Here is a 27,695-nt window from a genome sequence, read left to right as displayed (position 1 = left end):
GAACAAATCATTTATTTTTTGTGAAATAATCGAAGCTCTACTCCCGATTAACCATTGATTTCCGGAGGAAAAAATTCGCGCTATCGGGTGAAAACACGGGACAACTACTCCGAGAGTCTTCAAAAGAATGAACAGAAACATGTAGAGAGAAATTACAGTCCTCATAAGAGGAAGCAGATGAAGATGAGTAGAACCCGAGTTCCAGCATTTTTTTCCTTCATCCATCTGCGTACAATCACCAAAAGAAGAAATATCTAGAAAGCTTACATAATCTAGCCTGCAAATTTATTAAACAAAAACTGAGGACGCTTTGAATCGCCATCAATTCGTTCGTTCAACCATCATGACAGAGTAGCCACGGCCTCATTTTCCTCGGTTAAGAACGGAATGGGTTTTGTCGGGGCAGGCAACCGGCCTATGCTATCGACCTTGTCCATCTGTTTCGGAGGAGGCCTGGCTGGTTTCGGCAGCAACCTGCCTTTCTTCTCAAACCACTCTGGCTTAACCAATGCCCGCAAGCCCAACTTGTTGTAGTACACTCTTCTTATGGAACCGCCGGCAGCTTCTACTGCTGCTTTCGCCCGTACAGTAACCCTTGTCACCTGGGAACTCAATCAAAAATTGTCAGTTTTCTTTCACGAGCATGAAGCATGCCCTATGAGCATTTAATTATTCAAAGTGTAATTATTCAAAGTGTAGCATTAAGCATGCGCTATGAGCTTTTGATTATTCAAAGTGTCAAAACGATTGGCGTTATCATACTAAGGAAACATCAGTTAGCATGTTGCTTTTGGCCTGTGGACCCACAAATAAATTGCAGTAGAACAATCCTTGAGAAAAGGCGAGCTTTGAGCTTACTCTTTGGCAACATAACATATGGGCTATGCACTTAAATGTACAAGGTAATCAAGTACATGTTGCTAAATTAAGCACTTAACAAGAAAGATAATTTAACCATATAAATACCACAAATATACAAGAGGAAATAAACATAGTCAACATCAATTAGAAAATAAGTTCGTCCAAGAAAGGTGACTCGCACCAGCACAACAAAGTCAATCAAGAACCTTGAGAAGCAGGTAAACAAATGTCAGACGAAGAAAGAACTTATATTTGTCACCTATGAAAAAGGAATTCAAATAACCAAACAATTATGATGAGTTTACTTAAGCGAATTTTTAAAACTAAAAACTTTTCAAGCCAATGATAAGGCATCCTTTACCTATCCTAAATCAGAGATCACGAGTCGTAAGGCCTTCTATCACCCAGGAATTATTTAAATGGCCAAGGAACTTGTCTTGGAGAAGTTAAAGAAATCTGAAGAGGCCCTGGCAGTTGCCGTCATTGTTAGAGAAGGTAAATAAGCTGAATTCTTCCTTTAAATTGCCTGGAGGATCCATTTCTTAAGGTGCATATTAAGTGAAAGAAATCCCACATAGGGGATGTGTTGTAATGTGACGTAGTTAAGATATCATTGTTGGCTCATAACTCATTAGGTTAAGCTTTTGAGTGAAGGTCCAACTAGATATATTGACAGACTCGGAATTGGGCTCCCGCTTTCGTGATCTCCCCCTATAAAGGTCAGGCCTCTACTACATCGACCAACAAAAGGTATCGATGTCTGGTATATATCTCAAGAGAGGGAAATCTCGGACATGACTCCCTAATCGAGGTGGTGAATGGTGTCCCCGGCTTCTTGCTAAGCTAGGCTAGGCCAAGCCAATTGAGGCGGAGTATGAAGGGTAGACTTTGTGCTCACGAATATCTTGCCAAAATGGTATGGGCCAAAGTGGAGATTCTCAAATGATGATAATGTTGGTGTGGAAGGATACCTAGATTAACAGGGAGCAGGCCTAACGCGAGAGGCGCACACACATGAGGGGGGAAGTTTTTTAAGGTGCACGTGTAAGAGTGTTAGGCAAAAGAAGCGCCACATTGGGGATATAGTATACTTAATATATCCTAACTAGCCCATTGACTTAAGTTTTTGGATGAACAAATGGATCTAACTATACATGTCGACTGGCTCTGAGTCGGGCACCCCATGCGAACACAAAAGAACAAACTGATACCACTCATGCTTTTTGAATATGTGGAGGAGGAGAAACCACAGGACCTCGATTTAAAATTTATTTTTTATTTTCTTCAAGGACAATGAAGACCTACTTTGTTGCTGAATTAATTCCTTATACCTCATGAACTTTTAGCGGAGTAAAAATGAATTGTATTCAATCTAAGAGTCATCGTTTTCCCCTAGTATGACTCATTTCCCAAGGTTCGACACCTTAAGTTCACTTCCAGAAGAGTTTGTGACCCCATTAGTACATTTCATCGCGTCTAACAAAAAGGAACCGAAAGTAAATGAGGACATTTTCGTTGATTGCATAGCACAAAAACCAGGGTCAGTAAGAAAGCAAGAGTTTTAGAAACATAGTTACCTCCAGGTGAATTGGCCACTGTATTTGCTCAGCACCTCGTCCCATCAATCTAACTCCATCCTTAATCTGCTTCCCTATAGCCCCTACATCCTATCACAAGAACAATAGTAACCAATTTGAAGCGATGTTCATAATATACATAGCTGAAATTCAAGTATATGTAATGGCAATACCTTGAGAGTTTTCATCGTAATTAACTCAGAGGAATCAATTTTCCCAGCATTTATGAGCTTTGCAATTTTTCCCAATCCAACAGGCTGCCATAGCAGGTAGGAGTAAACAACCAAGCAAAGAGGGCAGGGAGTCAGGAAAAACAAAATACAATTGCTCCTTCGAAAAGGCTGAAAATAGATATAACTGTCTGAAGTAAAATCAGTCAAAAATAGCGCAGATAAAGCATTCTTAATTAGTCTCATCATCTAGCACAATCACAACAGTAGAAAGTAAAAGAGATGGCTATGATATTCGATCTAGTAATATCTGTAAACCGTAATCTAGGGGAAAAAATCATTAGAAGGATCAACTAAATCAACGTTTCTTTGCCGCCAGACATTATATGAGCAACATCTACCCAGCTTTTGCTGTCCCAGACCAACAGTGACAACCCAATGGTCAAGCTAACACCTTGTGCTCACTACCTCTGAGAGCACTACTACTACCACTACCAGTGAGCTGTCCCAGAAAAATGCTAGCAATTCATATTGATATTGTCGGATTAAACTTCCGCCCAATCATATGGTGCGACATTCAAATGCACAACATCCAAAAGCAGAAGCAGCACACTCCATAATCGTCACAACGATTTCCACTCTCAAAATGTCAGCGCCATCACCCACAATCCACAAGCAACTCGAGCCGACGATCAGACCCACGACACAGCAATGACCACATCTCCAATCGCTCCACGAGAACAAAACAGAAGGCGCTGAAATCGACCCACGAAGCTCGCACCTGGAAAGTGAGGCTGAAGGGGTTCTTGAAACCCCGCTTCGGCACGCGGCGGCGGAGCGGGGTCTGCCCGCCCTCGAAGCCGAACTTCATGGTCCCCCTCGCCTTCTGCCCCTTGTGGCCCCTCCCCGCGGTCTTCCCCAGCCCGGACCCGATCCCGCGCCCCTTCCGCTTCTTCTGCTTCTTGGGCTGCTTGTCCCTCAGGTCGTTCAAGCTCAGCAAGCTATAGGCCCTGACGCCGCCGCCGCCGCCGCCGCCGCCGCCGCATTGCCCGGGGCCGGCGAGCGCAGGGCTCGGGAGCAGGTGAAAATGCCGCGGGGACCGAAACCGGAGCGACGGCGGGGACGGGAGCGGCGGCGGCGGCGGCCGAGGGGGTCGCGGCGGCGGAGGTCTTGAAGGGAGGGAGGAGGGTCTGGAGAGGGAAGAGGAGAGCAGAGAAGAGAGCCTTCTGCGGATCATCGCTGCTGCTTCTTGCTTCTTCTTCTTCTTCTTCTTCTCTGTCATGGAGTTCAAGAAATGGCGAGGGGCTTTTGAGAGTGGCCATGGTTAGGGTTTTGGCAAGTCAAAAATGGAAAAAAGAAAATTTCTTCTTCTTTTCTTTTTTTGTTTTGGTGAAATAATTATACAAGGTAAACAAAAAAAATATATCCTAATTTTTCCCCATTTCGACACCAATAGATTGATTTTTTTTTTTTTTCATCTCATCGATACCCGGAATTTGTACCGATAGCCCCAAAGTACCTTTCCGTCCATGTGGCCGGTGGCAAAGATCGGGTTTGGGAAATGTGCATCCCCGAACTTGTGTGTCCATTATTATGTCGGTTTCGTTTACATGTTGTTCTCTATGGATGTCATTGCATCATATTTATTTTTCGAGGACATTATGCTCAAAAGTTTAAAGGAAGGTGTTTTTGGGTTGTGTGTATCGATGTTTCGGAGGGAAATTGTTCAAGACTTTTTATGAGATAATTTTGTATTCCAGATTATACATATATTCGCCACGCGACTCTTTACGTTTTCTTTCTCTGTTGAATTTATTTTTTTAAATTTGTTAGCGTTTTTTTTTTAATTTTTCACAGTAATGGTTTTTGATAATTTAATCGGTTATAGTCTTGTTCATCGCATGTTAATCTATTAAAGAATCGGGTATTGAAAAATATCGGTTTTAATTCTGTGGTCACAAGACATCATCATACAAAAACATATTCAAATATGTCTATTTATTTATTCACTAAAGCAAGTCTTAATCATGATATTTATAAAATAAAATTAAAAGTAGACTTGGGCTAATTAAAAAAAAAATACAAATTTTATCTCGAGCGACAATCGTGGTCCGAACTTTTTTTTTCTCAATAAAAAGAACTAACTTTTACTCGAGTCTTAATGTGACGCCCCAGAACGTCACGCGCGACACGTACCAATTAGTATTATTAATAAATTGACCAGCAGAAAACAAAGCCTAGACATGAATATCACATAAATTTAGTCAAAATATTTTTTTCTTCTCATTAATAAACCCTTGTCAGATTTACAACTCAGACAAAGCATTAAACAAGTACAAAAAACAAAAACTGGGTAGGTCAGGGTTGCCTATCTCCAACTAGAACCTTCATCCAAAAGTCTGCCTAAAGTCCGAAGCTGTCACGGGTCGATCACTTCACCCTCCGCTGCGGAACCACCATCGTCTAGGTCAAAGCCCCTCAACGGGCCAATCAACTCGCCCTCCAAGTTGAAATACCAAGCAACAAAAAGATAAGAAACCCATTCCGGAAGCCCCACATCAACCCATATCGTAGAACTACACTTAGTATATACAGCGTCAAGCTCCGGCGCAAACACATCCTCATAAACAGCATCAAAATGAACAGGAACTCCAAAACGTAGGGGCTGTGGAACATCCATCCTACATATCTGAAAAAATGATGGAATGAGCCGAAGCCCAGCAAATGAAATCTCTAGTTTTAAGTTAGGAAAATCAGCTTACCACTACCCCTGGCCTGAACACATACGCATGCATAGCAAACGATACGCATAGAACTTGAATGCAAGTTATACCTTTTCCGTCTGGATGTGCCGCAAAATCTGAATAATGCAACATACCATGATATTTTCACTTACCGCAAGCATGATGTAAAACATTTATGCTCATTCGATTAGATTCATTACTTCATCCTCCCGAACACTCCCGGGGCATCTCGACCAACGGGGCATCCCAACTCCGAGGCATCCCGGCACACACCCGGGGCATCCCGACCAACGAGGCATCTCGACTCCCGAGGCATCCCGAAACACTCCCCGGGGCATCCCGACCAACGGGGCATCCCGACACACGGGGCATCATCACACACCACTAAATGGGCGACGGAATTAATATTATTCCCATGCAAGTCATGACAACCAAGTATTTGTATGCAAAAGTCCGCTTTGGCCCGTCCCATACCGAGCCATCACGGTTTTTGTACTTTAAAGCCATGAAATGCATCATCCGAGCAATTTAAACATGAAACAATACATTTCAAACTCAGTAGCAACTCAGCTCATAAGCAATTTGGGGTTCAGAAGCAAATTCGAGTCATCAGAAGCAAGTTCAGACTCAGGAACAGATTCAGACTCAGAAGCGGATTCAGACTCAGAAGTAAATTCAGACTCAGAACCTAATTCAGACTCAAAAGTAAATTCAAACTCAGAGGCGGGTTCAGACTCAGAAGTAAATTCAGACTCAGAACCTAATTCAGACTCAAAAGTAGGTTCTGAACAATAAAGTCTGAATCAGTTTTATAAGTAAGTCCGAACAAGAACCTAAACAAGAATTATGAACAAGAAAATCTGAATAGTAAATCGAACAAGAAAATCTGATGAACAAGAAAATCTGAATAGTAAGTATGAACGGTAAAATCTGAGCAAAGAAAGTCTAAGCAATTTTAAAAGTAGAGTCTGAACTGCAAAATCTGGATGTTAAATCTGAAGGTAAAGTCTGAAAGTAAAGTCTGAAGGTAAAGTATGAAGTTAAAGTCTGAAAGTAAAATCTGAATATTTTTCAAAAGTGGACAGAACCAGATTTTGATAGCAAAGTCTGAGCAGGTTCAAAAGTACACAGAACCAGATTTTGATAACAAAGTCTTAGCAGTTTCAAGGTACACAAAACCAAATTTTGAGGATTAAAAATCTGCCCAGTTTAAAAAATAAACAAAAAAACATCCCTTGGAGAATCAAATAAACATCATCAGCACTTTGAGTATCACAATAAACATAATCATCACTTTGAGTAAAACGATTTTCTACCCTTTTTAAACATACATAAACCAATAGTAAGAATCCAACAATCACCTCAAAATTTACACTTACTCATTCCGATTTAATCGTTCCGCTTGCCGATATTATCGCCATACTTTAAGGAAACAAATCACATCCATTTGAACTTGCACAGAACCAGCAAAACAGATTCAACCATCATCACAACCTCACTATTGCACCTCAAAATAACCTTTCTCAAGCAACCAAGTTGCAAGTGCCAAGTAGATTTACTTAGCTTAAACCTAGAATTTTCACTTACCTTGAACAGAATCTGAACACCCCAAAGGTTAAAACTCTTCCGGAAATTTTGGATCGGTGATGGCGAGAGTAGAAAGTGAAGGAGAGAGTATGGGTTTGGGTGAAAATGATCTTCGGTAATTACCCAGGCGAAAGTGAAAACGGAGAGGTATTCGAAGGGGTGGGTAAATTCATTGTATTCACAGGTGGCATCTTATCTCTTCATCAAGGCCAGGTGGAAGAAATCAGCAGCTTAATCGTAGGAGTATTGGCCAAGGGAAATGATTACCCAAGGCTTAGGTGTCTAGCCCAAGGGGACAAATGGCATTCGGTCAACTCTTCTTCAACAGCCACGTGAGGGAAATAAGAGTCCAGAGGATATTTTTGAGCAGATTTCTTCCCTCTTTTTCTTACGGCAATAACCTTACTTAACTAAGATAAAACAATAATAATAATAATAATGCCCACTAATTACCAAGACGACGGTAATCTAATTAATACCGCACTACGATTAACGCACACGACAACGTCTAAATATGAAACACGTCGGACTCGGTACGATTACGTATCCGAATCCGCGCTTCGCGAAATACGATCCAACGAAAATTCCTACGCGTCCACACGAATACTAACTCGAAAATAATACTTAGCTTTAAATCTAAGTATCATTTTCAAACATAGAAATTTCTAACGTCACAAACATATAATTACGAAATTTCCGGATGTCACACTTAAATTTGCCCCTCCTGATATAAATTTTTAAATTATTTGAGTTAAATTTGAGATTTAAGTTAAAGTTTGTAATTTTTATAAGAGACAAAAAAAAAAAGGTTCGGACTGATCTTTATTTGTAAAAAACAAAAGCATTTTTTTACAGCCAAAAGATTTGTTTGGTAGTTAATAATTTTTTTTTATAAATCTCGTTAGGGTTTCTGTCCTACTTGTTTCGGCAACTACGTAGAACGAACTTCAGACAGAGGGAGAGAGATAGAAAGAGAGAGAGAGAGAGAGCTTGAGCAATGGCGACAGTAAACTATGCGGTGAGGTGCTTCGTCACGAACCCATCTACGAAAAACCCATCAAAGTCCAGGCCTTTCGTCGTCAGATGTTCAGTTCCTCTCTCCTCTTCTCACGACGCCTTCGCTGGTATCCACTCCAATCCCTTTTTCTTGATTGACTTCATCTGGGTGATTCTTGTGGGTGGTGGTTGTTCTTTGAATTGTTCTGTTTCCAAGGTGTTTCGGATTGCCCACAACGTGTTTGTTTATATGCCTGCGCCGTTCTGTAATATATGATATGACCGGTTTTTCTTTTTTGAGCCCCAGCTGTTCAAGAAAGGCCCTGGAAGCTGGCTGATGCGAGGCTGGTCCTGGCGGATGGTTCTGTTTGGAGGGCCAAGTCGTTTGGGGCTTCCGGAACACAAGTTGGTGAAGTTGTTTTCAACACCTCCTTGACCGGGTACTAAGATGTTTTTAATAAGTTGTTTCCTTAGTCATATGTAAGTGTTACATGAATTTCCTCACATTTGTTAAAGAATGTCTGGATGCATGGTTTTGTTTTTGCTCGTACAAGACAAGAGGATTCCTCTTATACATTTTTATTTTCTACTTGAAATTCTCGGTATATGATATTGGTTGTACGCATTTCCCAGTATAAATAACGTAGCGATGCTTTATGGCAGTTAAACATCAACATGTGCAAAAAAATTAGCGTAGTGAAATGAGAATGCTTCTTCGGATGTGTGGGTACTTGAGAAAAAAATGTGATGGAAGAGGACCTTATTAGAGGGAGAGTAGGTGCCACCTCATTCAAGGATAAGATGAGAGAAGCTTGGCTGGGATGATTTAATCGCATTGAAATGGAACTATGGTGGTCTAATGAGGAGACATGTTCAGCGATGGATAATAGATATAAAAGAGCATGGAAACATCTAAAAACACGTGGAAGAGATGTCAAGGAAGGATTTGGATTGTGCATATTTCAAAAATCTTTATTCGCAATCAAGCACAATGGTGTAAAAAGATTCACATAGCCAATAAGTGGGACAACATTTGATTTGTTGTCGTCGTCATTGTTCGCAAATAGATCTCATAACATAACTTAATTAGACATGCGCACAAATCAAGATACATGAAAGCTTTGATGGAAGTCTAACATTTTTGGATTTGGGCGAGTTGGTCCTCTAAGTTTCCTTTCTGCAATCAATCCCCTTAACTTTCTTGATTTGTGCAATCAAGTACTTTATTTACCCACTGTAACTAATACTATCAAATTAGGATCTCATTTTACTTGTTTTTCCCGTCTGTTTTGTTGCTCTTTCGGCACCAAATTAGCATTATGTATCATTTTTTGTCACATAAGCAATGTCTCGTCATTAATGAATTTGACAGTTTGGTAGAGTGGTTGACCTAAGGAGTTGATTGCACAAATTGAGAAAGTTAGAGGACTTGATTGCACAAAATAAAACTTAAAGGACTAAATCGCACAAACCTAGAAAATCAGAGGATTTTTTTGAACAAAATAAAAGCTAGATAGCCAACAAATGGTGAAACTTAAAGGACTAAATATGTACATCTACCCCAATTCAATAATATAAATTATTTTAAACTGCAAAGATAATGAGAGAGCTTTAGTATCTTCTAGAGAAAAGTCATGATGAAGTATGTTATCTTTGATTTGACTATGTAAGTGTAAAAGGAGATCATTTTGCATGTGTTCATTGGCACAATACTGGAGATCTCTCTTCTCTGCTTCGGCATTGACTTTCTGTAATAGCCAGATTAATATAAATAACTAAGATCGAAACTAATTAATCTCTGATATCGATGCTAATTCAAGGGGGCTCTCCTCTTCATATGTCAAAAACAAACTTCATGTGTGTCCACTTGGGCTTGGTAAGGTGTCAGAATTCACTTCTTCAGCTACATACTTCTTTTCTAGGCTATGAAAGTTAGTTTCTAGTAATCTGAAAGAAGATCAGAGAAGGACATTTAAACAATGAGGGAGACCCTAAGCAGAAATTAGGAGTTAGTGGAGTGACTTACATTCAAATTGATGTTGATCTAACTTTCATGAGAGAAGGAGAAAAAGATTTGTCTCCTCATATAGGTGTCAAAAGCCCAAGAAATTAATGTTTGTATTCTTTCTCTTGCCGATGACCTGCGTACTAGTGTTTTTCCTCTCTTAAACCAGTTGAGTGGCCATTGTGCATGCTTCTTCTTTACTTCAAAACATAAATTGTTAGCCTGCTAAAGTCAAAATTTCTTTATTTAAGGAAACGAGGAAGTGACAACCTTGCAGAAGTACACAAAAGAAAAAGTCAGACAGATAAAGATTGCTCAGAATGAGTATAAACAATTGTCTGTAGCAAAATCATTTTGGTTTATCAATAAGAGTTGACAATCTCCAAAGGAAACTGACCCAATTAAAAAAACTTATGCATTCAAGGTGAAATGATGTTTCCTGAAAAGTCAGGAGACACTTTTAAAAGACGAGATAAAAGAGAACCTAATAAAATTTGGCAAAAAACAATATGACTTACATGTGATCTGTCAAGTTGGATAGCCATCTCACCTTCATAAATTAGTTTTAGGTGGTTCTGTTTCAACTTCACTGTTGGCGTGTTTATCATTTCTCAAGCAATTTGTTTGCAGAATGAGTGATTTATAGGAGATGAGAGGACTCTTTGTTGTTGTTTTTGTTCAGTTGTTATTTTTTTACTGTAGTTATTCATCATATCAAGATGGTAAGATTGCTTTCTAATGGTTGGAGAACACTTTTCTTGATTATACTCTTTTCGTAGTATTTGGAAAGTGTTGTTCAGCAAGCCAACTTGGTTTTTAGGTAGTTTCTCGTGCTTATAGCTGGAGATCTCATGCATGAGTTAACAGCGTTCTTCAAATTAAGTTTTCCCATCCTGTGTCATCAGACAAGATGGAGATGTTCTTCTGCCCCATTTTGTTTGTGAAGTCCAACATCTGTCATTCCTTGAATTTCAGGTATCAAGAAATTCTTACAGACCCAAGTTATGCTGGACAGTTTGTCCTGATGACAAACCCACATATTGGCAATACTGGGGTTAATTTCGGTAAGTGAAGATATTTCCAAGCATTCTCGTTCTGGTGGTAGCTTAATATCTGAGCCTTTGACTCCTTGTCAGATGATGAAGAATCGAGGCAATGCTTCCTTGCCGGCCTTGTCATTCGAAGTTTAAGTATCAGGCAAGTTTCTCCTCCATTTCCTGTGGTGTTGTGAAAATAAGACTCCAAACTTTACATGATTTAGTTCCCTGGATTGTGCAGCACATCAAATTGGAGATGCACGAAAACATTGGGTGATTATTTGGCAGAAAGGAATATCATGGGAATATGTGAGTCATAGCTGGCGTAATGCTTTGAAAATTATCAAGATAAATTACCAATAGTCGTTTACTTTGTACTAGTTCATTGAACTCATGTTGTTGCCTTTATTTCTGTTGCAGATGACGTCGACACACGTGCAATCACCCGCAGATTAAGGCAAGATGGAAGCCTTATTGGTGTATTGAGCACAGAACAATCAAAGACAGATGAGGAACTTTTGGAAATGTCACGTTCATGGGACATCGTTGGTGAGAATTTGGTTAAATGGATAAAAATGGCTTGTGAATTTCGTAAGTTTGAAATACTGAGTTTTATCTTGTCTTTAGGTGTCGATTTGATCAGTGGGGTTACATGTGATGCTCCTTATGAATGGGTTGATAAAACAAACTCAGACTGGGAGTTCAACTCGGGTGGCAGGGGTGGAGATAAACTTCGAGTCAGTGCCATATCCAAACTCTTAAACCAGTGATTCTTTGTACAATTTGATTGAAATTTGAAATGTATCGTTATGTTTCTTAATCAATTGAAGGTCGTTGCGTATGACTTCGGGATCAAGCAGAACATATTGAGGCGGTTAGCATCCTACGGCTGTAAAATTACCGTAGTCCCCTCGACATGGCCAGCATCAGAAACTCTGAAAATGAACCCCGATGGAGTTCTATTCAGCAATGGCCCAGGAGACCCTTCTGCTGTTCCTTATGCTGTTGAAAGTGTCAAAGAAATAATTGGCAAAGTCCCTGTTTTTGGAATTTGCATGGGTCATCAGTTGCTTGGCCAAGCCCTAGGTGGCAAAACATTTAAAATGAAATTTGGTCATCATGGAGGGAATCATCCAGTCCGGAACCTTCGCAATAGCCGAGTGGAGATTAGTTCTCAGGTGTGTGCTTCTCATCGAACTTTGTGATCTCGTTTATGTACTTTGTGATATATGGACATATGTGCCCCAGAGAAGTGGCGAGACTAGTTCATAGATTTGAGGAACATAGATGAAGAAGCGTAGAGAGCGAAAGAGCCCAGCACATCTGTTGCAGAAAGAGTACTGATTTCTTTTCTTGTATTATTGCAGAATCACAATTATGCAGTTGACCCTGCTACACTGCCAGAGGGTGTGGAAGTGACTCACATAAATCTTAATGACGGGAGCTGTGCTGGCCTGGCCTTTCCTGCATTAAAGCTAATGTCTCTTCAGTACCACCCTGAAGCATCCCCAGGACCACATGATTCTGATACCTGTAAGTGTCTCGCTGATTGTGATACTTTTGCTTTCATGTTTCATGTCAATTGGTCATCTAAATCTTGGCCAAAGCACAGAATAAAATTTGTAACAGTTTTATTAATTTTGTACTGAGGAAAATTATTATACAAATAATGGTCCATGTTCTATAACTATCTCAAAAAGGTCTCAATATGGTAGTTAGTAGGAACTCTTACTGCTTGTTAATAGAAGTTATCGTTGTTGCCACAGCTTTTGGGGAATTTATACAGCTCATGAAACAACCCAAACAGGCTGCTTGAGTGATATCATCCTTATCTCACTTTGGGGTGATGGCACGCATCTGGTGCTGATTGATGAAGATGGTTTGGGAATTCTCAATAAATTTCTGTCCAATTTTTGAAAGGATTAGTCACTAGAAATTATCTATCTGCCATTTACTTTTCTTAGCTATTAGATAAAAATGAAGGATTTTCGTAGGAGTCCTCCGGATCCCTCGAGTATCAGGCTAGTCACCATGTGGACGGAGCTATTAAGTAATCCAGTTGTGTCTGCATCTGATCTGAGGTGTCTATATAGCCAGTTGTCTGCTGTACTCACTCTTCATCTAATGTAATGGAATGTGCTGTTCTTCAGTGTTGCATATCTTACTACTTTTTACCAAGCTTTGCATCATTGTCGATTGTGTTCCGCTCCCAGACTAACAGAAAGTGCTGCTAGGACCCATTTCCTTCTTTATTTCATTCAGATGTCTGATTCCTCTCTCTCTCTCTCTCTCCCTCAATCTCTCGACTGGTCTGTCATCATGATGTATGCGTATTTGATTTGATACGACCAGATTTTCTTTGTATAAATGCTAATCGACACTGTAGTTGATCATGTGAATGGAAAATACGTGTGTAATGAGTGCAGAATTAAGGCACTTTTAGCTGAGTACACTCCATTATGCGTTTGATACGAGTCTTAACTCACTTTATTCATCAAGTCAGAACATACAGAAAAACAGATATTTACTATCAATCGTACCCACAGTGTGTTTCCCATAAACGTACACATATTATACGGGCGAAATCCCGAGTACTTTTGTTTTGAGAATTACTACTAACATTTATGGATGGTTGAAGCCTGAAGGAACTGTATTTGCTTCTTTCCTAGATTTAACTTTGCTTCAAAGATCGTCAATCGAAATTGGGAGGGCACTGCTGCTCATAATTCCAAGTGGGTTCACTGTATGAGTATGGTAACTTCGTTCTGACTGGTTGAATTATGCTTAGGGAATACTCAAAAATCTGGGCGGAGTTGGTTCAGCTTTGTTGTCAGAGCAGCCCATTCGTATTTGACACTCCAAGCGAAACAGCAATCATTGAATTACCAAACGTTTATGTTCAGTGCCATGTTACGGTTTTGAGCGATCCCATCAAAACATGTGGTGCAAAGCTCGCTAAGAAGATGGTATTCGCGGGGGAGGGCACAGCCTTATGTTACTCAAATTCCGCAAGCAATCTTGGAGACAATTATTGGTTACTCGGATTATGAAAGGACTTCATGAAACCACAATCTATGGCAGCTGAGCCGCTTCCGCTTTGCCCCTGTAACAGAAGGATAGCGCTCGCTAAGGCATCCCCTCATCTCTTCCTTTGCTTTTTCTTTAAATGTGAGGATGAGCATTGTTTCATAATAGAACCAGAGAACCGGACTGAAGGAAACTGGTTCCAGTTCCGGGTTCCAAATTCTAAAGTATGCAAAATAGATTTTAGGTTCTGAAAATTGGGAAATCGATTCTGACAAGCACTTGGAACAAGTCTCTGTTTTTCTTGTTATTTGTTTTCACGCAACCCTACGGTATTCCATAGCGTCCAATGATAAATGCGTAATCTAAAACCACTATTTTAATATCCATGACTGAGACTTCCATTTTGTTAACGTATCATATTCTTCATGTGTCTAAATATAAATTGTGATTAATTAATTATACCAGCAAATGATGGTCAATAGAGGTGATAGTTCATTACAATCATTCAATTAAGAATACAAGTAAACTTGAAAAGACCCTAAAACCAACCCTGAAATCTGTGACGTGGTAGATTCTAAATTTTAGAATATGTAATGTCTATTTTAGATTTTAAAAATTTGAGAACTAGTTACGGCTACGACGGGCAACTTCCAAATGAAACCTGAACCGACCTGACACCACTCATCGAAGCATGAAAACATAAATGATGATAACGATTGCTAATCGCAAACAATCATCAGTATTTGGGCGGAAAATTGCACAAAGATAATTTCCTGTGAAACTTAGCTCGGATGTCGTCGGCCCTTGATCTTGCTCTCATTTTCTCGATTCTCTCAATTCCAACAGACAATACTCAGCAAAGTACTTCCAGGAGAAAGAAAGATCAACAACCTTCTGCAGAGTAACAGCTAGAGTGTATTTGCAGCATGGCACAGCACGTTTAGGACAAGATAAGTAGATTTATGGTAGAGAAGTAGAAAAGGAAAAGAAAAAACATCTCCAATCAGAAAGTTCATAGGAGAGTAACAAACCTCAAACCGAATATAATCCTCATACAATATCGACATTAATATCCAGGGTAAAAAACACCTTAATATACGACCAAAATGAGCAATTAAGAAGATGCACCACAATCCCAATCCCTCTAAAAGACATACTAGAGACAAAATCTGACTATGACTGGCAAGAACTTCAATACCAACTTTTGGCTCGCTCCATACAGAGAGGACTGTTGCAAAGTAGCTTCTCAGAGATGGGTGATCACAATGAGGAATCATATACTTGAAGCAGCTTAGTACATTGAAACTCCCACCATGCCCTCCTTCACCAACTCCATCGCTACTTCATAAAACTTGAGTTCGCAAGACATGACAGAAAAAAGCCAACAAATAGCTCACCAACAAAGACCTTGCTGGGATTAGAAGCACTTCCTGTGGACGATGGATGGACCAGATTCATCATACTCACCCTTGGAAATCCACATCTGGTAATTTGAAAGTAAAGCAAGTGGGTTAGTACCAAGCCAAAAAGCAAACATGATTGTAACCACCACAAAGACCAAATAGCTACGTAGTTTAAAAAACTAAAGCAAAGCAAATTGCGAGAAACAATCTCTACCTGCTGGAAGGTACTGAGAGATGCAAGGATTGACCCTCCAATCCAGACACTATACTTTCTCTCTGGCGGCGCCACCACCTTAATCTTCATGCTGCTCGGAGCAAGAGCAGTAATCTCCTTGCTCATCCTGTCTGCAATACCCGGGAACATAGTAGAACCACCACTGAGCACAATATTTCCATAAAGATCCTTCCTGATATCAACATCGCACTTCATTATGGAGTTATAGGTTGTCTCGTGAATGCCGGCAGCTTCCATTCCAATCAATGATGGCTGGAAGAGGACTTCTGGACAGCGGAATCTCTCGGCCCCAATTGTGATTACTTGTCCATCAGGAAGCTCATAGTTCTTCTCGACCGAGGAGCTGCTCTTAGCAGTTTCCAGCTCTTGCTCGTAGTCAAGGGCAACGTATGCAAGCTTTTCCTTCATGTCACGGACAATTTCCCGTTCAGCAGTGGTGGTGAACATGTAACCCCTCTCGGTGAGAATCTTCATTAGTGAGTCAGTAAGATCACGACCAGCGAGATCAAGACGGAGAATGGCATGGGGAAGAGCATAACCTTCATAGATTGGGACAGTGTGGCTCACACCATCACCAGAATCAAGCACAATACCTGTTTCAATGAAAAATATATATATTTAACAAGGGAAAACTTGACTTGAAACGAAAAAGGGCAAGATTAGAAATATGAAATATGAGGGAAAAGAAAATATTCCGTACCAGTTGTACGACCACTGGCATACAGAGACAGAACAGCCTGGATAGCAACATACATGGCCGGCACGTTGAAAGTCTCGAACATGATTTGAGTCATCTTCTCTCTGTTTGCCTTCGGATTGAGAGGCGCTTCAGTTAGAAGGACGGGATGCTCTTCCGGAGCAACACGGAGCTCGTTGTAGAAGGTGTGATGCCATATTTTCTCCATGTCGTCCCAGTTGCTGACAATACCGTGCTCAATGGGATATTTCAAGGTAAGAATACCTCTTTTAGATTGGGCTTCATCACCAACATAGGCATCCTTCTGACCCATTCCAACCATGACACCAGTGTGCCGGGGCCTACCAACAATACTGGGAAACACTGCCCTAGGTGCATCATCACCGGCGAATCCAGCCTGTAAACAAATAATAAAGAGACCATTTAGCTAGTCATATTTCGAAAACCAGGAAAATCAACTCGCTAAATTTTCACAGATAATGGCAGCAACCAACCTTGACCATTCCGGTCCCATTGTCACAGACAAGGGGCTGAATATCCTCAGCATCGGCCATTTTCAAAAAGTATTAATCTGCAAGTAGCTACAAAATAAGGAGCTTAATCAAGGCACAAGACTACTCGCCACTTCAAATGTGCAGAACAAATACTTCAACATTCCTAATTATTCTTCTCAATTGCAAGAAGCTGTAAATTGTAAATCGATTTTTCTGTTTTTTCTCCTTTCAACAAATCTAGAACCATAAGTCCAACAATTCAAACTTCAAGAAATCATTTTCCTTGTCTTGCAGCTTCAAGCTACTTCTATTCCATCTTCACAAATGCAAACAACAATATGTAACACCAAAACCTTTAAACTTCAAAACCAGCCAGCATTTGAAAAGAAGCATCTCAGGATTTCACCCCATCTAGATCACTACAAATCATGCAGAGCCTCTATTTCCACATAATGAAGCAGACATCCAAGCGTTTGCATTGTTGGGTTGGACAACTAATATTGGGGACGATGGATTGGGTGTCTATGACATTGCAATTTACCGCAAGTGAGGGGATCATGAGAAATAAAAGAAGAACAAGCTAGAGTTGCCGCATGCCCACAATCAATTCCAGCAAAATCCATACCACTTTCTGTTAATCATCCCATATCATCAAACGAAAAAGAGAAGCTTTTGACGCAGACCATGTCTTACGAAAGGAAAGATCAAAGTCTCTGAGCAGAAATTAAAACGCAACGCACAGCCAACTGTCAAAAAAGTTGGAAACTACCCAAAAACTCCAGCCAAGGCAAACCCACCACGAGATAAGAAACCCAGAACTAAACCAAATCAGAGAATCAAACCACACATACAGATCGAGAAACACAGCAACCAGACCCAACCGATCCACGCACTCGAATCATGCATGAGACACTCAACAAGCCATTTCCAACGACAAGCAAAGGATCCGTCATCCACCACGCAGCTGAGCCTCAATTCGCTCCAGCAGACGGACAAAAGCCCGTAGATCGGCAACACAAGCGCACCCCGCACGGAGCTAGAGAACCCAAAACCGGACAAAAAGCCCGCAACTTTCCAACACCCAGAAGGGACACACACAACGTTCCGAACCGCATCGGACCGACACAGATCTACCCGAGAAACAACGCGAACCAAAGAGAACGCCGCGTCGAAACCCGAAAAAAGATCGCGACTTTCCAGATCTGGAACCGAATCGAGAAGCGGGGAAACGCAGCGCGGGGATCGGGGGCTTACGCGGGAGCGGGAGACGGAGGAGAACCGAAGCCGACGACGACCACCCCGATCACGGCGGCCCTGGCTTCCTCTCGGCCGGAGCTAGCGAGGCGAGCGAGACGGCGACCGAGAGAGAGGAAGAGAGAGAGAGAGATTTGAAATGCAGATGAACTGAGGGCAGACAGGGGGACGAGGGGGGGCCAAATTTGGGAATTTAAGAGCGGAAGGAATCATTCCCACCACGAGAAATGATAGCGTGACCTGGCTCACCCTCACCCCCACCTCCTCACCAACACACACACACACACCCTTTTCTTTCCTTTTCCCTTTTCTTTTCCCTTATTTTATTTATTTATTTATTTTATTTTGTTAATACCTTTTTCTCATTGATTAGGTAATAAGGAAAAGAAGGAAAAGATTTGGCAAGTTCACATGTATAAGGCACTAATTCCATTGGCCAAAGATCACACACAAGATGGAATGAAACACCCTTTTTCCAAATTGATTGGTGACACCATGATAGGGATGTTGTGCTATTTTCCCATTTTTTTCCAATCCTTACAATTCCTTCCTCTGACCTGATTAGGAACGGGATCGACTGATCGAGTAAAGGGTTTTGAAAGCCGCTTCGAGTGAAGCCTGCTCGATATCTCGCCTATCCACCCGGATCAATTGCGGTATGCCAAATATGATTAATCTTTATAATATTCATCACCTTTTTTAACCGAGTTGACTTATACTTAGATCGAACACTTCGATTCTTTAAAATCTTGTATATGCTTTCGATGTTAAAATATTACTCGGGAAAACTTAAAATCTCATTAATTTCGCCTTAAAAAATTTTAAGTAGATGCTCATGCGAATTGAACTTTGATCTTATTGAGTTTTAAGCTTTGAAATCCAACTATTATAAATCTTAAAAAATTGTAAATGTAATTTTTTAAAAATTTATTTCAAATTATTTTACAAAATTTGGATATTAAAATAGTTTTTTCCGTTTTGGCTGGAAATTGGTATTGGCCTTTTTGTCGATTTTTAAGTGTAACCAATAATGTTACATGAAGGACACTTGTTTCATTCCATGTTATGAATCAACAATTCATGCATATCAAATGAAAGTTAAATTAAATGTATGCGCATGCAAAATTTGCTTTTACATTTAAATCAACTTGTATTCTCATATGGTGCACTATAAGATGTTTTGTTATGTCAAATTATTGCCAAGAACATAGTAATAAATATTTTTAATAATCGCATAATATATAATTAAGGGGAAAAACTACATAAGTAATAAAAATGAAAGAGGGAATAACAAGTGGAAGTAGGTGAAGGTGAGATTAGCATTGAAAGCTACTCTCCCTTTTATATGATCAGCAACTCAATCAATATAACCCAAGATTATCTATGAGATGAAGCCTTTTAACACTTCATAGCTATAGCCTATCAATTCTATGTAAACTTATATGGAAAAGGACGATTGAAATACCCTCCTTTACAATTACCTTCTCTTTCATAGGTAGGATCTAAGCATATTCCTAAAAAGTTTCATCTCGGTTCTCGTTTGGATCTCGGGATCACCGGAATGTAAAACTTCAAGAAGGTATTCCCTCTTTCCGGAAAAGAAAAAGATTCGAGGGTAATTGGAAATGCGAAGCGTGCAAATGCCGACATATTAAAATAAGGAACGCACTTATGAAGCGGGCTCCACAAATAGGGGACAGGCCTCGGAGGTCCTAGTAGGAATGAAAATTCTTTTCCTTTGATGAGGTTATCTATTAACCAAATACCGATGATCCAAGGAAAAGCCCCTAATGAAGATGAGATTAGCATTGAAAGCTACGGACTCTCCCTTATACTCGGTCAACAACTCAATCAATATAACCCACTTTCATGTATTTAGAAGATTATCAACGAGATGAAGCCTTTTAACACTCGACAGCTATAGCCTATCAATTCTATAACCCACTTGGAGAAAAGGGCCATTAAAATACCCTCATTTACATTTACATTCTCTTTCGTAGGCATGTGTGTGGGGCTAATGGAATTAAATAAAATCTAAATTCTTAAGTTTGATAAAACAAAATTAAGACAAAGGTAACGATGTGCACTTTCGTTTATTCATAATCATTAACCGATTCACAGTAAAATCGATTATCTTCTATTCGAATAAAAAGCCATTTTTCTTTGTAGAAAACATTAGAATTTCCCACACTTATACCAAGGAGAAAAATTTCAAATAGAAGCCCAAAGTGCTCTTATTTTGTCAAAAGGGTCCAATGTTTCTAAAGTGACCTACTTACTCTTAAATAAGAGCTCAGCTCACCGATCGTTCATCATCTCCTGCGCCATATATCTTCGCATAGCAGAGCATGGAGGAGTTGAAGATCGGCACCTGTCGTCACGTGGGCCCATACATATTCGAGCTCAAATGAACCGATGAAGCCGCGTTGGAGCACAGCCTGAAACGTGAGGGTGATGGCGAAGAGCGTAAGCAGCAGGATGCTAGAGAGATGGCACGTTGGCCACCTCATCGACGGCTTTGGGGGATTGCCCGAAGTGAGGCGGCGGTGTTCGGAACCCGCCATTCGAGATTGCAATTGCAAAAAGTAATGATGCTCGATGAAGGGATTTCACAAGGTTCATCTTTGGGCCATCTTTTAATAAAATGAGAACACTTCGGATTTTTATTTGAAACTTTTCCTCATGAGGGGATAACAAAATACACCGAAAAATATTTTAAAAAAAAACCAATTCTTTTGGTCAAGCTTGGAAGAAAAAGAAAAGAGCAAGCACACATTCTTCAGACTTTAAAATTCGAATTAAATTAGTGGTTAATCAAAGGATACGTGATTTTCTAAAAGTTGTTTTAGTAACTTTGTCCTTTTTTTTTTAAAGTTGTACCAAAATAGCACGAGAAAAATAGACAGAGATATTAAAAAAGAAGAAGGAAAGGAAAAAAATATATGAGGAGGAGTCGCATCCACATCAACAAATATATGAGCGCCACTAACGAGGGGCAACGCCACGTGGTCCAAGAGACCACGAAGCGCCAAGGGTTTTCAAATTTGTGGATTCAAATTGAATATTCGGTGGGATCTCTTGGGGGAGTTATTGAATTCTTTTTAAGATTGTCTTGAAAATTGTGCAATTGGGGGGGGGGGGGGGGGGGGGGTGGTGTGTGTGTGACTTTGAAAATTTCAAAACAAGAAATTTAGTCTCAAGTAATGTTCTGAGCTCGCCAGCCGGCTTGCACCCGTGACTTTTTTATTTTTTTCGCTTTTGCTAAAATTAGGTATTAAGGGTGTGCAAAAGAACCGGGAATTGAGAACCGCTTGGAATCGGACTAGACTGGCCCGAAACCAACGGTTCTTAATTCCAACTTACAAGAACTGGTGAGTACCAGTCCGATTCTTAGTTCCAGGCCATTCGAACCGTACCGGTATATATATATTTTAAAAATTCCATACTGTAATTATATTGTGAAATCTGCTTATTTGATTTCACAGGAAGTAACATGCCTACACAAATTCCAATGATTTTGAAAGCTAAGAAGACAAACTATTATTAGATGGGGTAATGAAATGTGTTTTTTTGGAGAATAGCTTCTGATTTGCTTCCCTTGAAAATAACTTTGTCTCAATGTATTCGTGTAGAATCAGTACTTTCTTGATTAATTACGTGATGAAACCGCAAAAATACCCATATAGAAATTAGGTTCATTATGGTATTGATTAATGAATGCAATTTTGTATGGATTTAGAATCGATTCCATGAACCCACTTGGGATCTGATTCCCGGTGAATCCATGAAACCAACGGACGGTTCTCGGTTTCAATTTTTCAGGATCAGTCCTTAATGAGCGATTCCCGATTTTGAGATGGAAATTGTCCACCTAAACCATGCTCACCCCTAATAGGTACATGATCATACACACTTTCCTTGTATGATAGCATCTCTAATGCACATAATTGAAGGACAATTTTCTACAAACCTGCCATGACCCTCACAATACATCTGTAGAATGCAGAAGAAAGGGAAGCAGGAAATTTAGTAAGAAATAAGTCCAAGAGAGAGCTTTGATTCATCATCACAATACTCTTGTGACACTGGCAATGCATACGAGGGACCTAACATGACCATAGGCATAACAGCAAACTCAAATCGATCAAATTTCCTTCCGTTTCCCAGACGGGCTGATGCACTCTTTTAATTCTCGGTTCTAATGGACAATGTAGACAAAGCAAGTTCGAGCGAAAATCACATCAAGAATCTCCATGCAGATGTTGAGTACACATCCGCTGCAAGTCTCGGCCAAAATGCCAGCAATATTTGAAACAAGAGAGGAGATTATAACAGAAAGAAACAGATTTCTACTGAGAAACTTTGATGAGTACCCAACCTCAAACCGCATACAATATTCCTCACACAATATTAACATTACTGTTCCAGGGGAAAAAAACTTATATATCACCAAAATGAGCAAACAAAGTAAGAAAGAAAAAACAACACTCCCAGCTCTTAACACATCCTAGAAAGAGACTGGCCGACTAGCAACAACTTCAAAACCGATGTTCTGCTCGCCACATACAGAGAGGACTACAACAACCTTGCTTCTCAGACATGGCGATAACAATCTGAATCATACTTCTCGAAAAGCTATGGTACATAAAAAACTCCCAACATGCTCTCCACCAATTCCATCTCTATGTAATGAAGCTTGAGTTCGCATGAAACGACAGGAAACTCCAACATAATGACTCACCAAGACTTTGACTTTATTGAATTTAGAAACACTTCCTGTGGACAATTGAAGGACCAGATTCATCGTACTCGCCCTTGGAAATCCACATCTGAAAATTTAAACATAAAGCAAGTTGGTCATTACTCATTGCCAAGCAAAAAGCCAACATGATTATAAATTAAACGAGGAACCATAGAAGAATGAAGTAAAAAGAACTAGAACAGATTCGAATATTTACCTGCTGGAAGGTACTGAGAGATGCAAGGATTGACCCTCCAATCCAGACACTGTATTTCCTCTCTGGCGGTGCCACCACCTTAATCTTCATGCTGCTTGGTGCGAGAGCAGTAATCTCCTTGCTCATCCTGTCTGCAATACCAGGGAACATTGTGGAACCACCACTAAGAACAATATTGCCATACAGATCCTTCCTGATATCCACATCACACTTCATGATGGAGTTGTAGGTGGTTTCATGAATTCCAGCAGCTTCCATTCCAATCAATGATGGCTGGAAGAGGACTTCTGGACAACGGAACCTCTCGGCCCCGATTGTGATGACTTGTCCGTCGGGCAGCTCATAGTTTTTCTCGACAGATGAGCTGCTCTTAGCTGTTTCAAGCTCTTGCTCATAGTCAAGGGCAACATATGCCAGTTTTTCCTTCATGTCACGGACAATTTCCCGTTCAGCAGTGGTGGTGAACATGTAACCTCTCTCAGTGAGAATCTTCATCAAGGAATCGGTGAGATCACGACCAGCAAGATCAAGACGGAGAATGGCATGGGGAAGAGCATAACCTTCATAGATTGGGACAGTGTGACTCACACCATCACCAGAATCGAGCACAATACCTGTTCCAATAAAATAAAGAATATTTAAAAATAGGAAACTTGACTTCAGTAAATAAAAAAAAAAGGCAGGACTAACTGGCTCAAAATTGAGGAAAAGAGAAAAATTACCCACCAGTTGTACGACCACTGGCATAAAGAGACAGAACAGCCTGAATGGCAACATACATGGCCGGCACATTGAAAGTTTCGAACATGATTTGGGTCATCTTCTCTCTGTTTGCCTTCGGATTAAGAGGTGCTTCAGTTAAAAGGACAGGATGCTCTTCCGGAGCAACACGGAGCTCATTGTAGAAGGTGTGATGCCATATTTTCTCCATGTCATCCCAGTTGCTAACAATACCATGCTCAATCGGATATTTCAAGGTAAGAATACCTCTTTTAGATTGGGCTTCATCACCAACATAGGCATCCTTCTGACCCATTCCAACCATAACACCAGTGTGCCGGGGCCTACCGACAATACTGGGGAAGACTGCCCTAGGTGCATCATCACCAGCGAATCCAGCCTGTAAAGATACGACAACAAGCTCGATTTATCTCTCCATATTTCAAGATTCAGGAATATCAACTTAATGTGCTTTTGCAGATAATGGCAGTGACCAACCTTCACCATTCCAGTCCCATTGTCGCAAACAAGGGGCTGAATATCTTCAGCATCGGCCATCTTTAAGAAATATTAACCTGCAAATAGCTACACAAATAATGAGATCAACCAAGTCACAAAAGATTACTTGCCACTCTAAATGAACAAGAGCATCTCGACATTTCCAACATGTTTCTCTTGACTGCTAAGATCTGAATTCAAAAGCAATAATTTTTCGGTTTCTTCCAGACACTTTAGTAAATTAACGTTTTTACAATGCAAGCATCAAGAATCCGTTTTCCTTTCCGGTCCAAAAGGAGAATTCTTTTTCATTGTCCTGTATCTTCAAGATGACGCCGTTCATCTTTACAAATTCAAACAACAGTTCCAAGTAAAATACAATTCTCTAAACCGAAAGAATGGAATCTATCTACAATCAAACAGATCACTCAATCAAACCACACACGGATCAAGAAACGTAAAAACGACACCCGGCAGATCAACGCACCCAATCATGCACGAGACAATTAGCCAGACATATTCAATGGGAAGCAAGATCTGCCGTCAACCATAGAGCTGAGCCTCGATTCACTCAAACAAATTGCTACAGAGCACAGATCGGCAACACCCACGCCCGCAAACAGCAAGAAACCAGCCGAACAAAGTCTGGGAATCCAACAGAAACCCAGCAACATTCCCACAACCGATCCGATCTACGGAAAACTCGCCGGCGACCAACGAAAAGACAAAAACCAGAAGAAGGACGGACCAAACCACGGTCGCAGGCATCTAGATCTAAGGCCAAACCCAACAAAAAAGATGAGAACTTTTAACGCCGGGATCGGGGGCTTCACCTGGATCGGGGAGGCCCGAGAGACGGAGAAGGACCAAGACCCACCTCCGGAACACGGCGGCGCTCCGGCTTCCCTCTTGGTCCAACGGCCCGACGCGACGGAGAGCTTCAAGAATCGATCGAGATGGAGAGAGAGAGAGACGGAGGTGGCAAGCGAGCGTGCGTATATATATAGAGGGAGAGAGAGAGAGAGAGGGGCTCGGAATGAATTCGAAATGCAAATGAAATGAAACGAGAGAGAGAGAGAGAGAGAGAGAGCCGCTGAAATTTGAGGAGAAATGATAGGGTGACCTGGATGACAGCCTTTCCCTCACCCTCACACACTCAGCATTTGTGCATTCTAAAAAACCATTTTTTTTATTCGACCCAAAAAAAAAAAATTAATTCGGAAAATTCGGAAATCAGTTTTTTTTTTTAAATTAATTGGAGTTGCACATCCACAAAAATTAAAGCCTAGCACAAAAAAAAAGTTGGAGATCACGAAAATCAAAAAAATTGCGAGTACGTTCTGAGAATCGAAAAGAGTAATATCGGCCGGAATTATTGAATATTTTATAACCAGAATCAGGTGCTCAATATAATTTTCGTGGATTTTGTGACTTGCGCATGTTTGACTTCACAAAACATCTAAAACCTAGCCAAATATTAGAATATCAAATCTTTTGAGTTAATGCCACCGGATTTTCGTAAATTAGTTCTTTTTTAAAATTAATTAGAGCTGCTCGATGTTATATGGTTCAACATCCACCATAATTAAAGCCTAACAGAAAAAAAATGGAGATCAGAATATCTAAATATTATGAGTACGTTCCGTGAATCGAAAAAGGCAGTATTGGCCAGAATCATCGAATCTATTACAATCCAAAATCATGAGCAGAATCCGACCAAAAAAAAAATCATGAGCAGAATATGATTTTCGTGAATTTTGTGACTTGTGCATGTTAACTTCAAAAAACATCTAAAACCCATCTCAGTATTAAAATATCAATTTTTTTGAATTAATGTCATTGTAATTTCGGAATTGGTACCTCGTGATACATTTACCTTGATAATTTTGGTCTCGGAAAAAAATCCCAAATTGGTACTTCCGAAAAAAAATTTCCAAATTGGTACTCCTAATCCAAATTAGGATATGATGTGGAGGGATAGATTTTGGTCAGGGGTACCAGTTTGGGACTTTTCACGTGATGAAAATTAATCGAAGTAAATACGTCGTGTAGATACCGGTTTGGAATTTCTCGTGAGATAAAAATCAATTTGGAGTAAATATGCCGCGAGTGCCCGTTTGAGATTTTAACGATATTGACCCTAAATATTTCATAATATTCGATACTTAAAACAAATTTATTTTTCCCTTTTTCCAAAGAGTGAGTTTGATATAAATGAAGTTTTTTTTTCACTTCTAAACGGGCGTGAAATACCCTCTCAAATAACAATCAATATTCGTTGCGCGCACGTCGATGTGGTATAATTATATAAGACATCAACACTAATTTCAGAATTGAAAATGTAATTAATATAAAAGTTCCATGCGCACTTTTGTATGGGGAAAACCACGGTCAAATCGACAATAGAAAAATGAATATACAGCGGATTCTCTTCCTTTTAATATAATTAATCGATAGTATCGATATTTTTCTAGGATTATGTTATTATGAAAATGCTGACTAGTCCGACTATGTTTTGAGTCCAACAACGTGGATGCCTTTCTTCACTTAAATCACATGTTTGCCATCGAGTCAATTTCTATGCTATGGCTTTGTTTGTTTCGTATAAAATAAATAATTTGAAAAATATTTTCTTGAAAATGATCGCTCATATCACTTACAAAAATAAATAAACGAAATTTTTTTCATCGTTTACAAAAATATTTAAAGAAAAATTATTGTCAATAATGAACATATTTTTTTTAAATTAGTTATTTCGAGTGATACAATTGATCATTTTTAGGAAAATATTTTTCAAATCATTTATTTTGTGCATGATTTTTGTAAGAATACATTTAATAACTAAATAGTAATGATTACGTAAAAATAAAATAAAATAAAAACAAAACGCAGTAAAGGGAAAAAGTAGATTCCAAGCTAAGCTAGGGTTTCAATTATTTGGGACGGCAATTTTTGTCTTCTATCACATGAAGCAAAATCCGGCCGTCGGGCAATTATGCCTTCAACATTATAATGATGATATAGACTAATAATTTTATATGATTATATTGATAAACTAAAGTTTGTTACAAACGTATCTTTCGTACTCGTCAAAAGATTAGTGCTGAAAAAATTAACTTAGGTTCAAAGAGGATCCAAAAATAATAATGTCAGATGGGAAATTTTTTCGGACTCGTTGAATTTGATGTACATATAGTTATTGCACGGGCTTATATACAGCCTTGAAAGTTCATTTGATCGTCAAGAGTATAGTCTGCCTAATACGGGAAGAAATGTTAAACAACAGGTTATGAATGTAATTTCGATTTTTCAGGTGATTGAAATTCGAATCCCCATGAGACGACCGTAGAAAATCAAAGTCGAAATATGAACAGAATCATTTAAACGAAAAAGTGTTAGAAAAATTCTAAATACAATCAATTTAGTTCTAAA

The 27,695-nt window shown here is 39.7% G+C and overlaps 4 protein-coding genes across 6 annotated transcripts; 1 reads left to right on the top strand and 3 right to left on the bottom strand.

Moving 5' to 3' along the window:
* Window positions 1–90: 90 nt before the first annotated feature.
* LOC115682008 (54S ribosomal protein L10, mitochondrial) lies at window positions 91–3,951 on the bottom strand. The gene is made up of 4 exons (XM_030606133.2): window positions 3,390–3,951; window positions 2,612–2,695; window positions 2,439–2,528; window positions 91–602 (listed from the first exon to the last, which is right to left on the bottom strand). The coding sequence occupies exons 1-4, from the start codon at window positions 3,888–3,890 to the stop codon at window positions 342–344; spliced, it is 936 nt and encodes a 311-aa protein (XP_030461993.1). The 5' UTR covers window positions 3,891–3,951; the 3' UTR covers window positions 91–341.
* A 3,934-nt stretch (window positions 3,952–7,885) lies between these two features.
* LOC115681943 (carbamoyl-phosphate synthase small chain, chloroplastic) lies at window positions 7,886–13,134 on the top strand. The gene is made up of 10 exons (XM_030606055.2): window positions 7,886–8,063; window positions 8,243–8,375; window positions 10,916–11,004; window positions 11,077–11,137; window positions 11,219–11,286; window positions 11,398–11,526; window positions 11,605–11,714; window positions 11,808–12,155; window positions 12,345–12,510; window positions 12,744–13,134. Exons 1-10 carry the CDS (start codon window positions 7,937–7,939, stop codon window positions 12,791–12,793), a joined length of 1,281 nt encoding a protein of 426 aa, XP_030461915.1. The 5' UTR covers window positions 7,886–7,936; the 3' UTR covers window positions 12,794–13,134.
* Window positions 13,135–14,986: 1,852 nt separating this feature from the next.
* On the bottom strand, window positions 14,987–18,256 carry LOC115667148 (actin-7). Of its 2 annotated transcripts, none has more exons than XM_056303189.1 (5): window positions 18,088–18,256; window positions 16,834–16,920; window positions 16,343–16,736; window positions 15,622–16,235; window positions 14,987–15,487 (listed from the first exon to the last, which is right to left on the bottom strand). In XM_056303189.1, exons 2-5 carry the CDS (start codon window positions 16,891–16,893, stop codon window positions 15,422–15,424), a joined length of 1,134 nt encoding a protein of 377 aa, XP_056159164.1. In that variant the 5' UTR covers window positions 16,894–16,920; window positions 18,088–18,256; the 3' UTR covers window positions 14,987–15,421. The 2 variants fall into 2 exon arrangements, with proteins under 2 accessions (XP_056159164.1, XP_056159165.1); XM_056303190.1 differs by having other exon boundaries at window positions 16,834–16,910; window positions 18,088–18,247.
* Window positions 18,257–22,685: 4,429 nt separating this feature from the next.
* Window positions 22,686–25,253, bottom strand: LOC115665343 (actin-7). Of its 2 annotated transcripts, none has more exons than XM_056303187.1 (5): window positions 25,097–25,253; window positions 24,264–24,340; window positions 23,772–24,165; window positions 23,046–23,659; window positions 22,686–22,916 (listed from the first exon to the last, which is right to left on the bottom strand). In XM_056303187.1, exons 2-5 carry the CDS (start codon window positions 24,321–24,323, stop codon window positions 22,851–22,853), a joined length of 1,134 nt encoding a protein of 377 aa, XP_056159162.1. In that variant the 5' UTR covers window positions 24,324–24,340; window positions 25,097–25,253; the 3' UTR covers window positions 22,686–22,850. The 2 variants fall into 2 exon arrangements, with proteins under 2 accessions (XP_056159162.1, XP_056159163.1); XM_056303188.1 differs by having other exon boundaries at window positions 24,264–24,350; window positions 25,097–25,240.
* Window positions 25,254–27,695: the final 2,442 nt, after the last annotated feature.

Source organism: Syzygium oleosum, unplaced genomic scaffold (assembly GCF_021117445.2).
Source record: "Syzygium oleosum isolate NSW1041296 unplaced genomic scaffold, Sole_v2.1 Sole_v2.26, whole genome shotgun sequence".
Taxonomy (NCBI): domain Eukaryota; kingdom Viridiplantae; phylum Streptophyta; class Magnoliopsida; order Myrtales; family Myrtaceae; genus Syzygium; species Syzygium oleosum.
The sequence above is the reverse complement of the archived record's forward strand: the minus strand, read 5'-3'. Positions and strand labels throughout refer to the sequence as shown.

Excerpts from the sequence above, each read along its gene's own strand:
- LOC115681943 (XM_030606055.2), top strand. The coding sequence starts at position 7,937 with ATGGCGACAGTAAACTATGCGGTGAGGTGCTTCGTCACGAACCCATCT. Across the intron at positions 11,715-11,807 it reads GGGGTGGAGATAAACTTCGA|GTCGTTGCGTATGACTTCGG; the intron begins GTCAGTGCCATA and ends AATCAATTGAAG. Across the intron at positions 12,156-12,344 it reads GAGTGGAGATTAGTTCTCAG|AATCACAATTATGCAGTTGA; the intron begins GTGTGTGCTTCT and ends GTATTATTGCAG.
- LOC115667148 (XM_056303189.1), bottom strand. The coding sequence starts at position 16,893 with ATGGCCGATGCTGAGGATATTCAGCCCCTTGTCTGTGACAATGGGACC. Across the intron at positions 16,737-16,833 it reads ATGGGACCGGAATGGTCAAG|GCTGGATTCGCCGGTGATGA; the intron begins GTTGGTTGCTGC and ends ATTTGTTTACAG. Across the intron at positions 15,488-15,621 it reads CTCTCAGTACCTTCCAGCAG|ATGTGGATTTCCAAGGGTGA; the intron begins GTAGAGATTGTT and ends TCAAATTACCAG.
- LOC115682008 (XM_030606133.2), bottom strand. The coding sequence starts at position 3,890 with ATGACAGAGAAGAAGAAGAAGAAGAAGAAGCAAGAAGCAGCAGCGATG. Across the intron at positions 2,696-3,389 it reads CCTTCAGCCTCACTTTCCAG|CCTGTTGGATTGGGAAAAAT; the intron begins GTGCGAGCTTCG and ends CTGCTATGGCAG. Across the intron at positions 603-2,438 it reads AGTGGCCAATTCACCTGGAG|GTGACAAGGGTTACTGTACG; the intron begins GTAACTATGTTT and ends TTGAGTTCCCAG.
- LOC115665343 (XM_056303187.1), bottom strand. The coding sequence starts at position 24,323 with ATGGCCGATGCTGAAGATATTCAGCCCCTTGTTTGCGACAATGGGACT. Across the intron at positions 24,166-24,263 it reads ATGGGACTGGAATGGTGAAG|GCTGGATTCGCTGGTGATGA; the intron begins GTTGGTCACTGC and ends GTATCTTTACAG. Across the intron at positions 22,917-23,045 it reads CTCTCAGTACCTTCCAGCAG|ATGTGGATTTCCAAGGGCGA; the intron begins GTAAATATTCGA and ends TTAAATTTTCAG.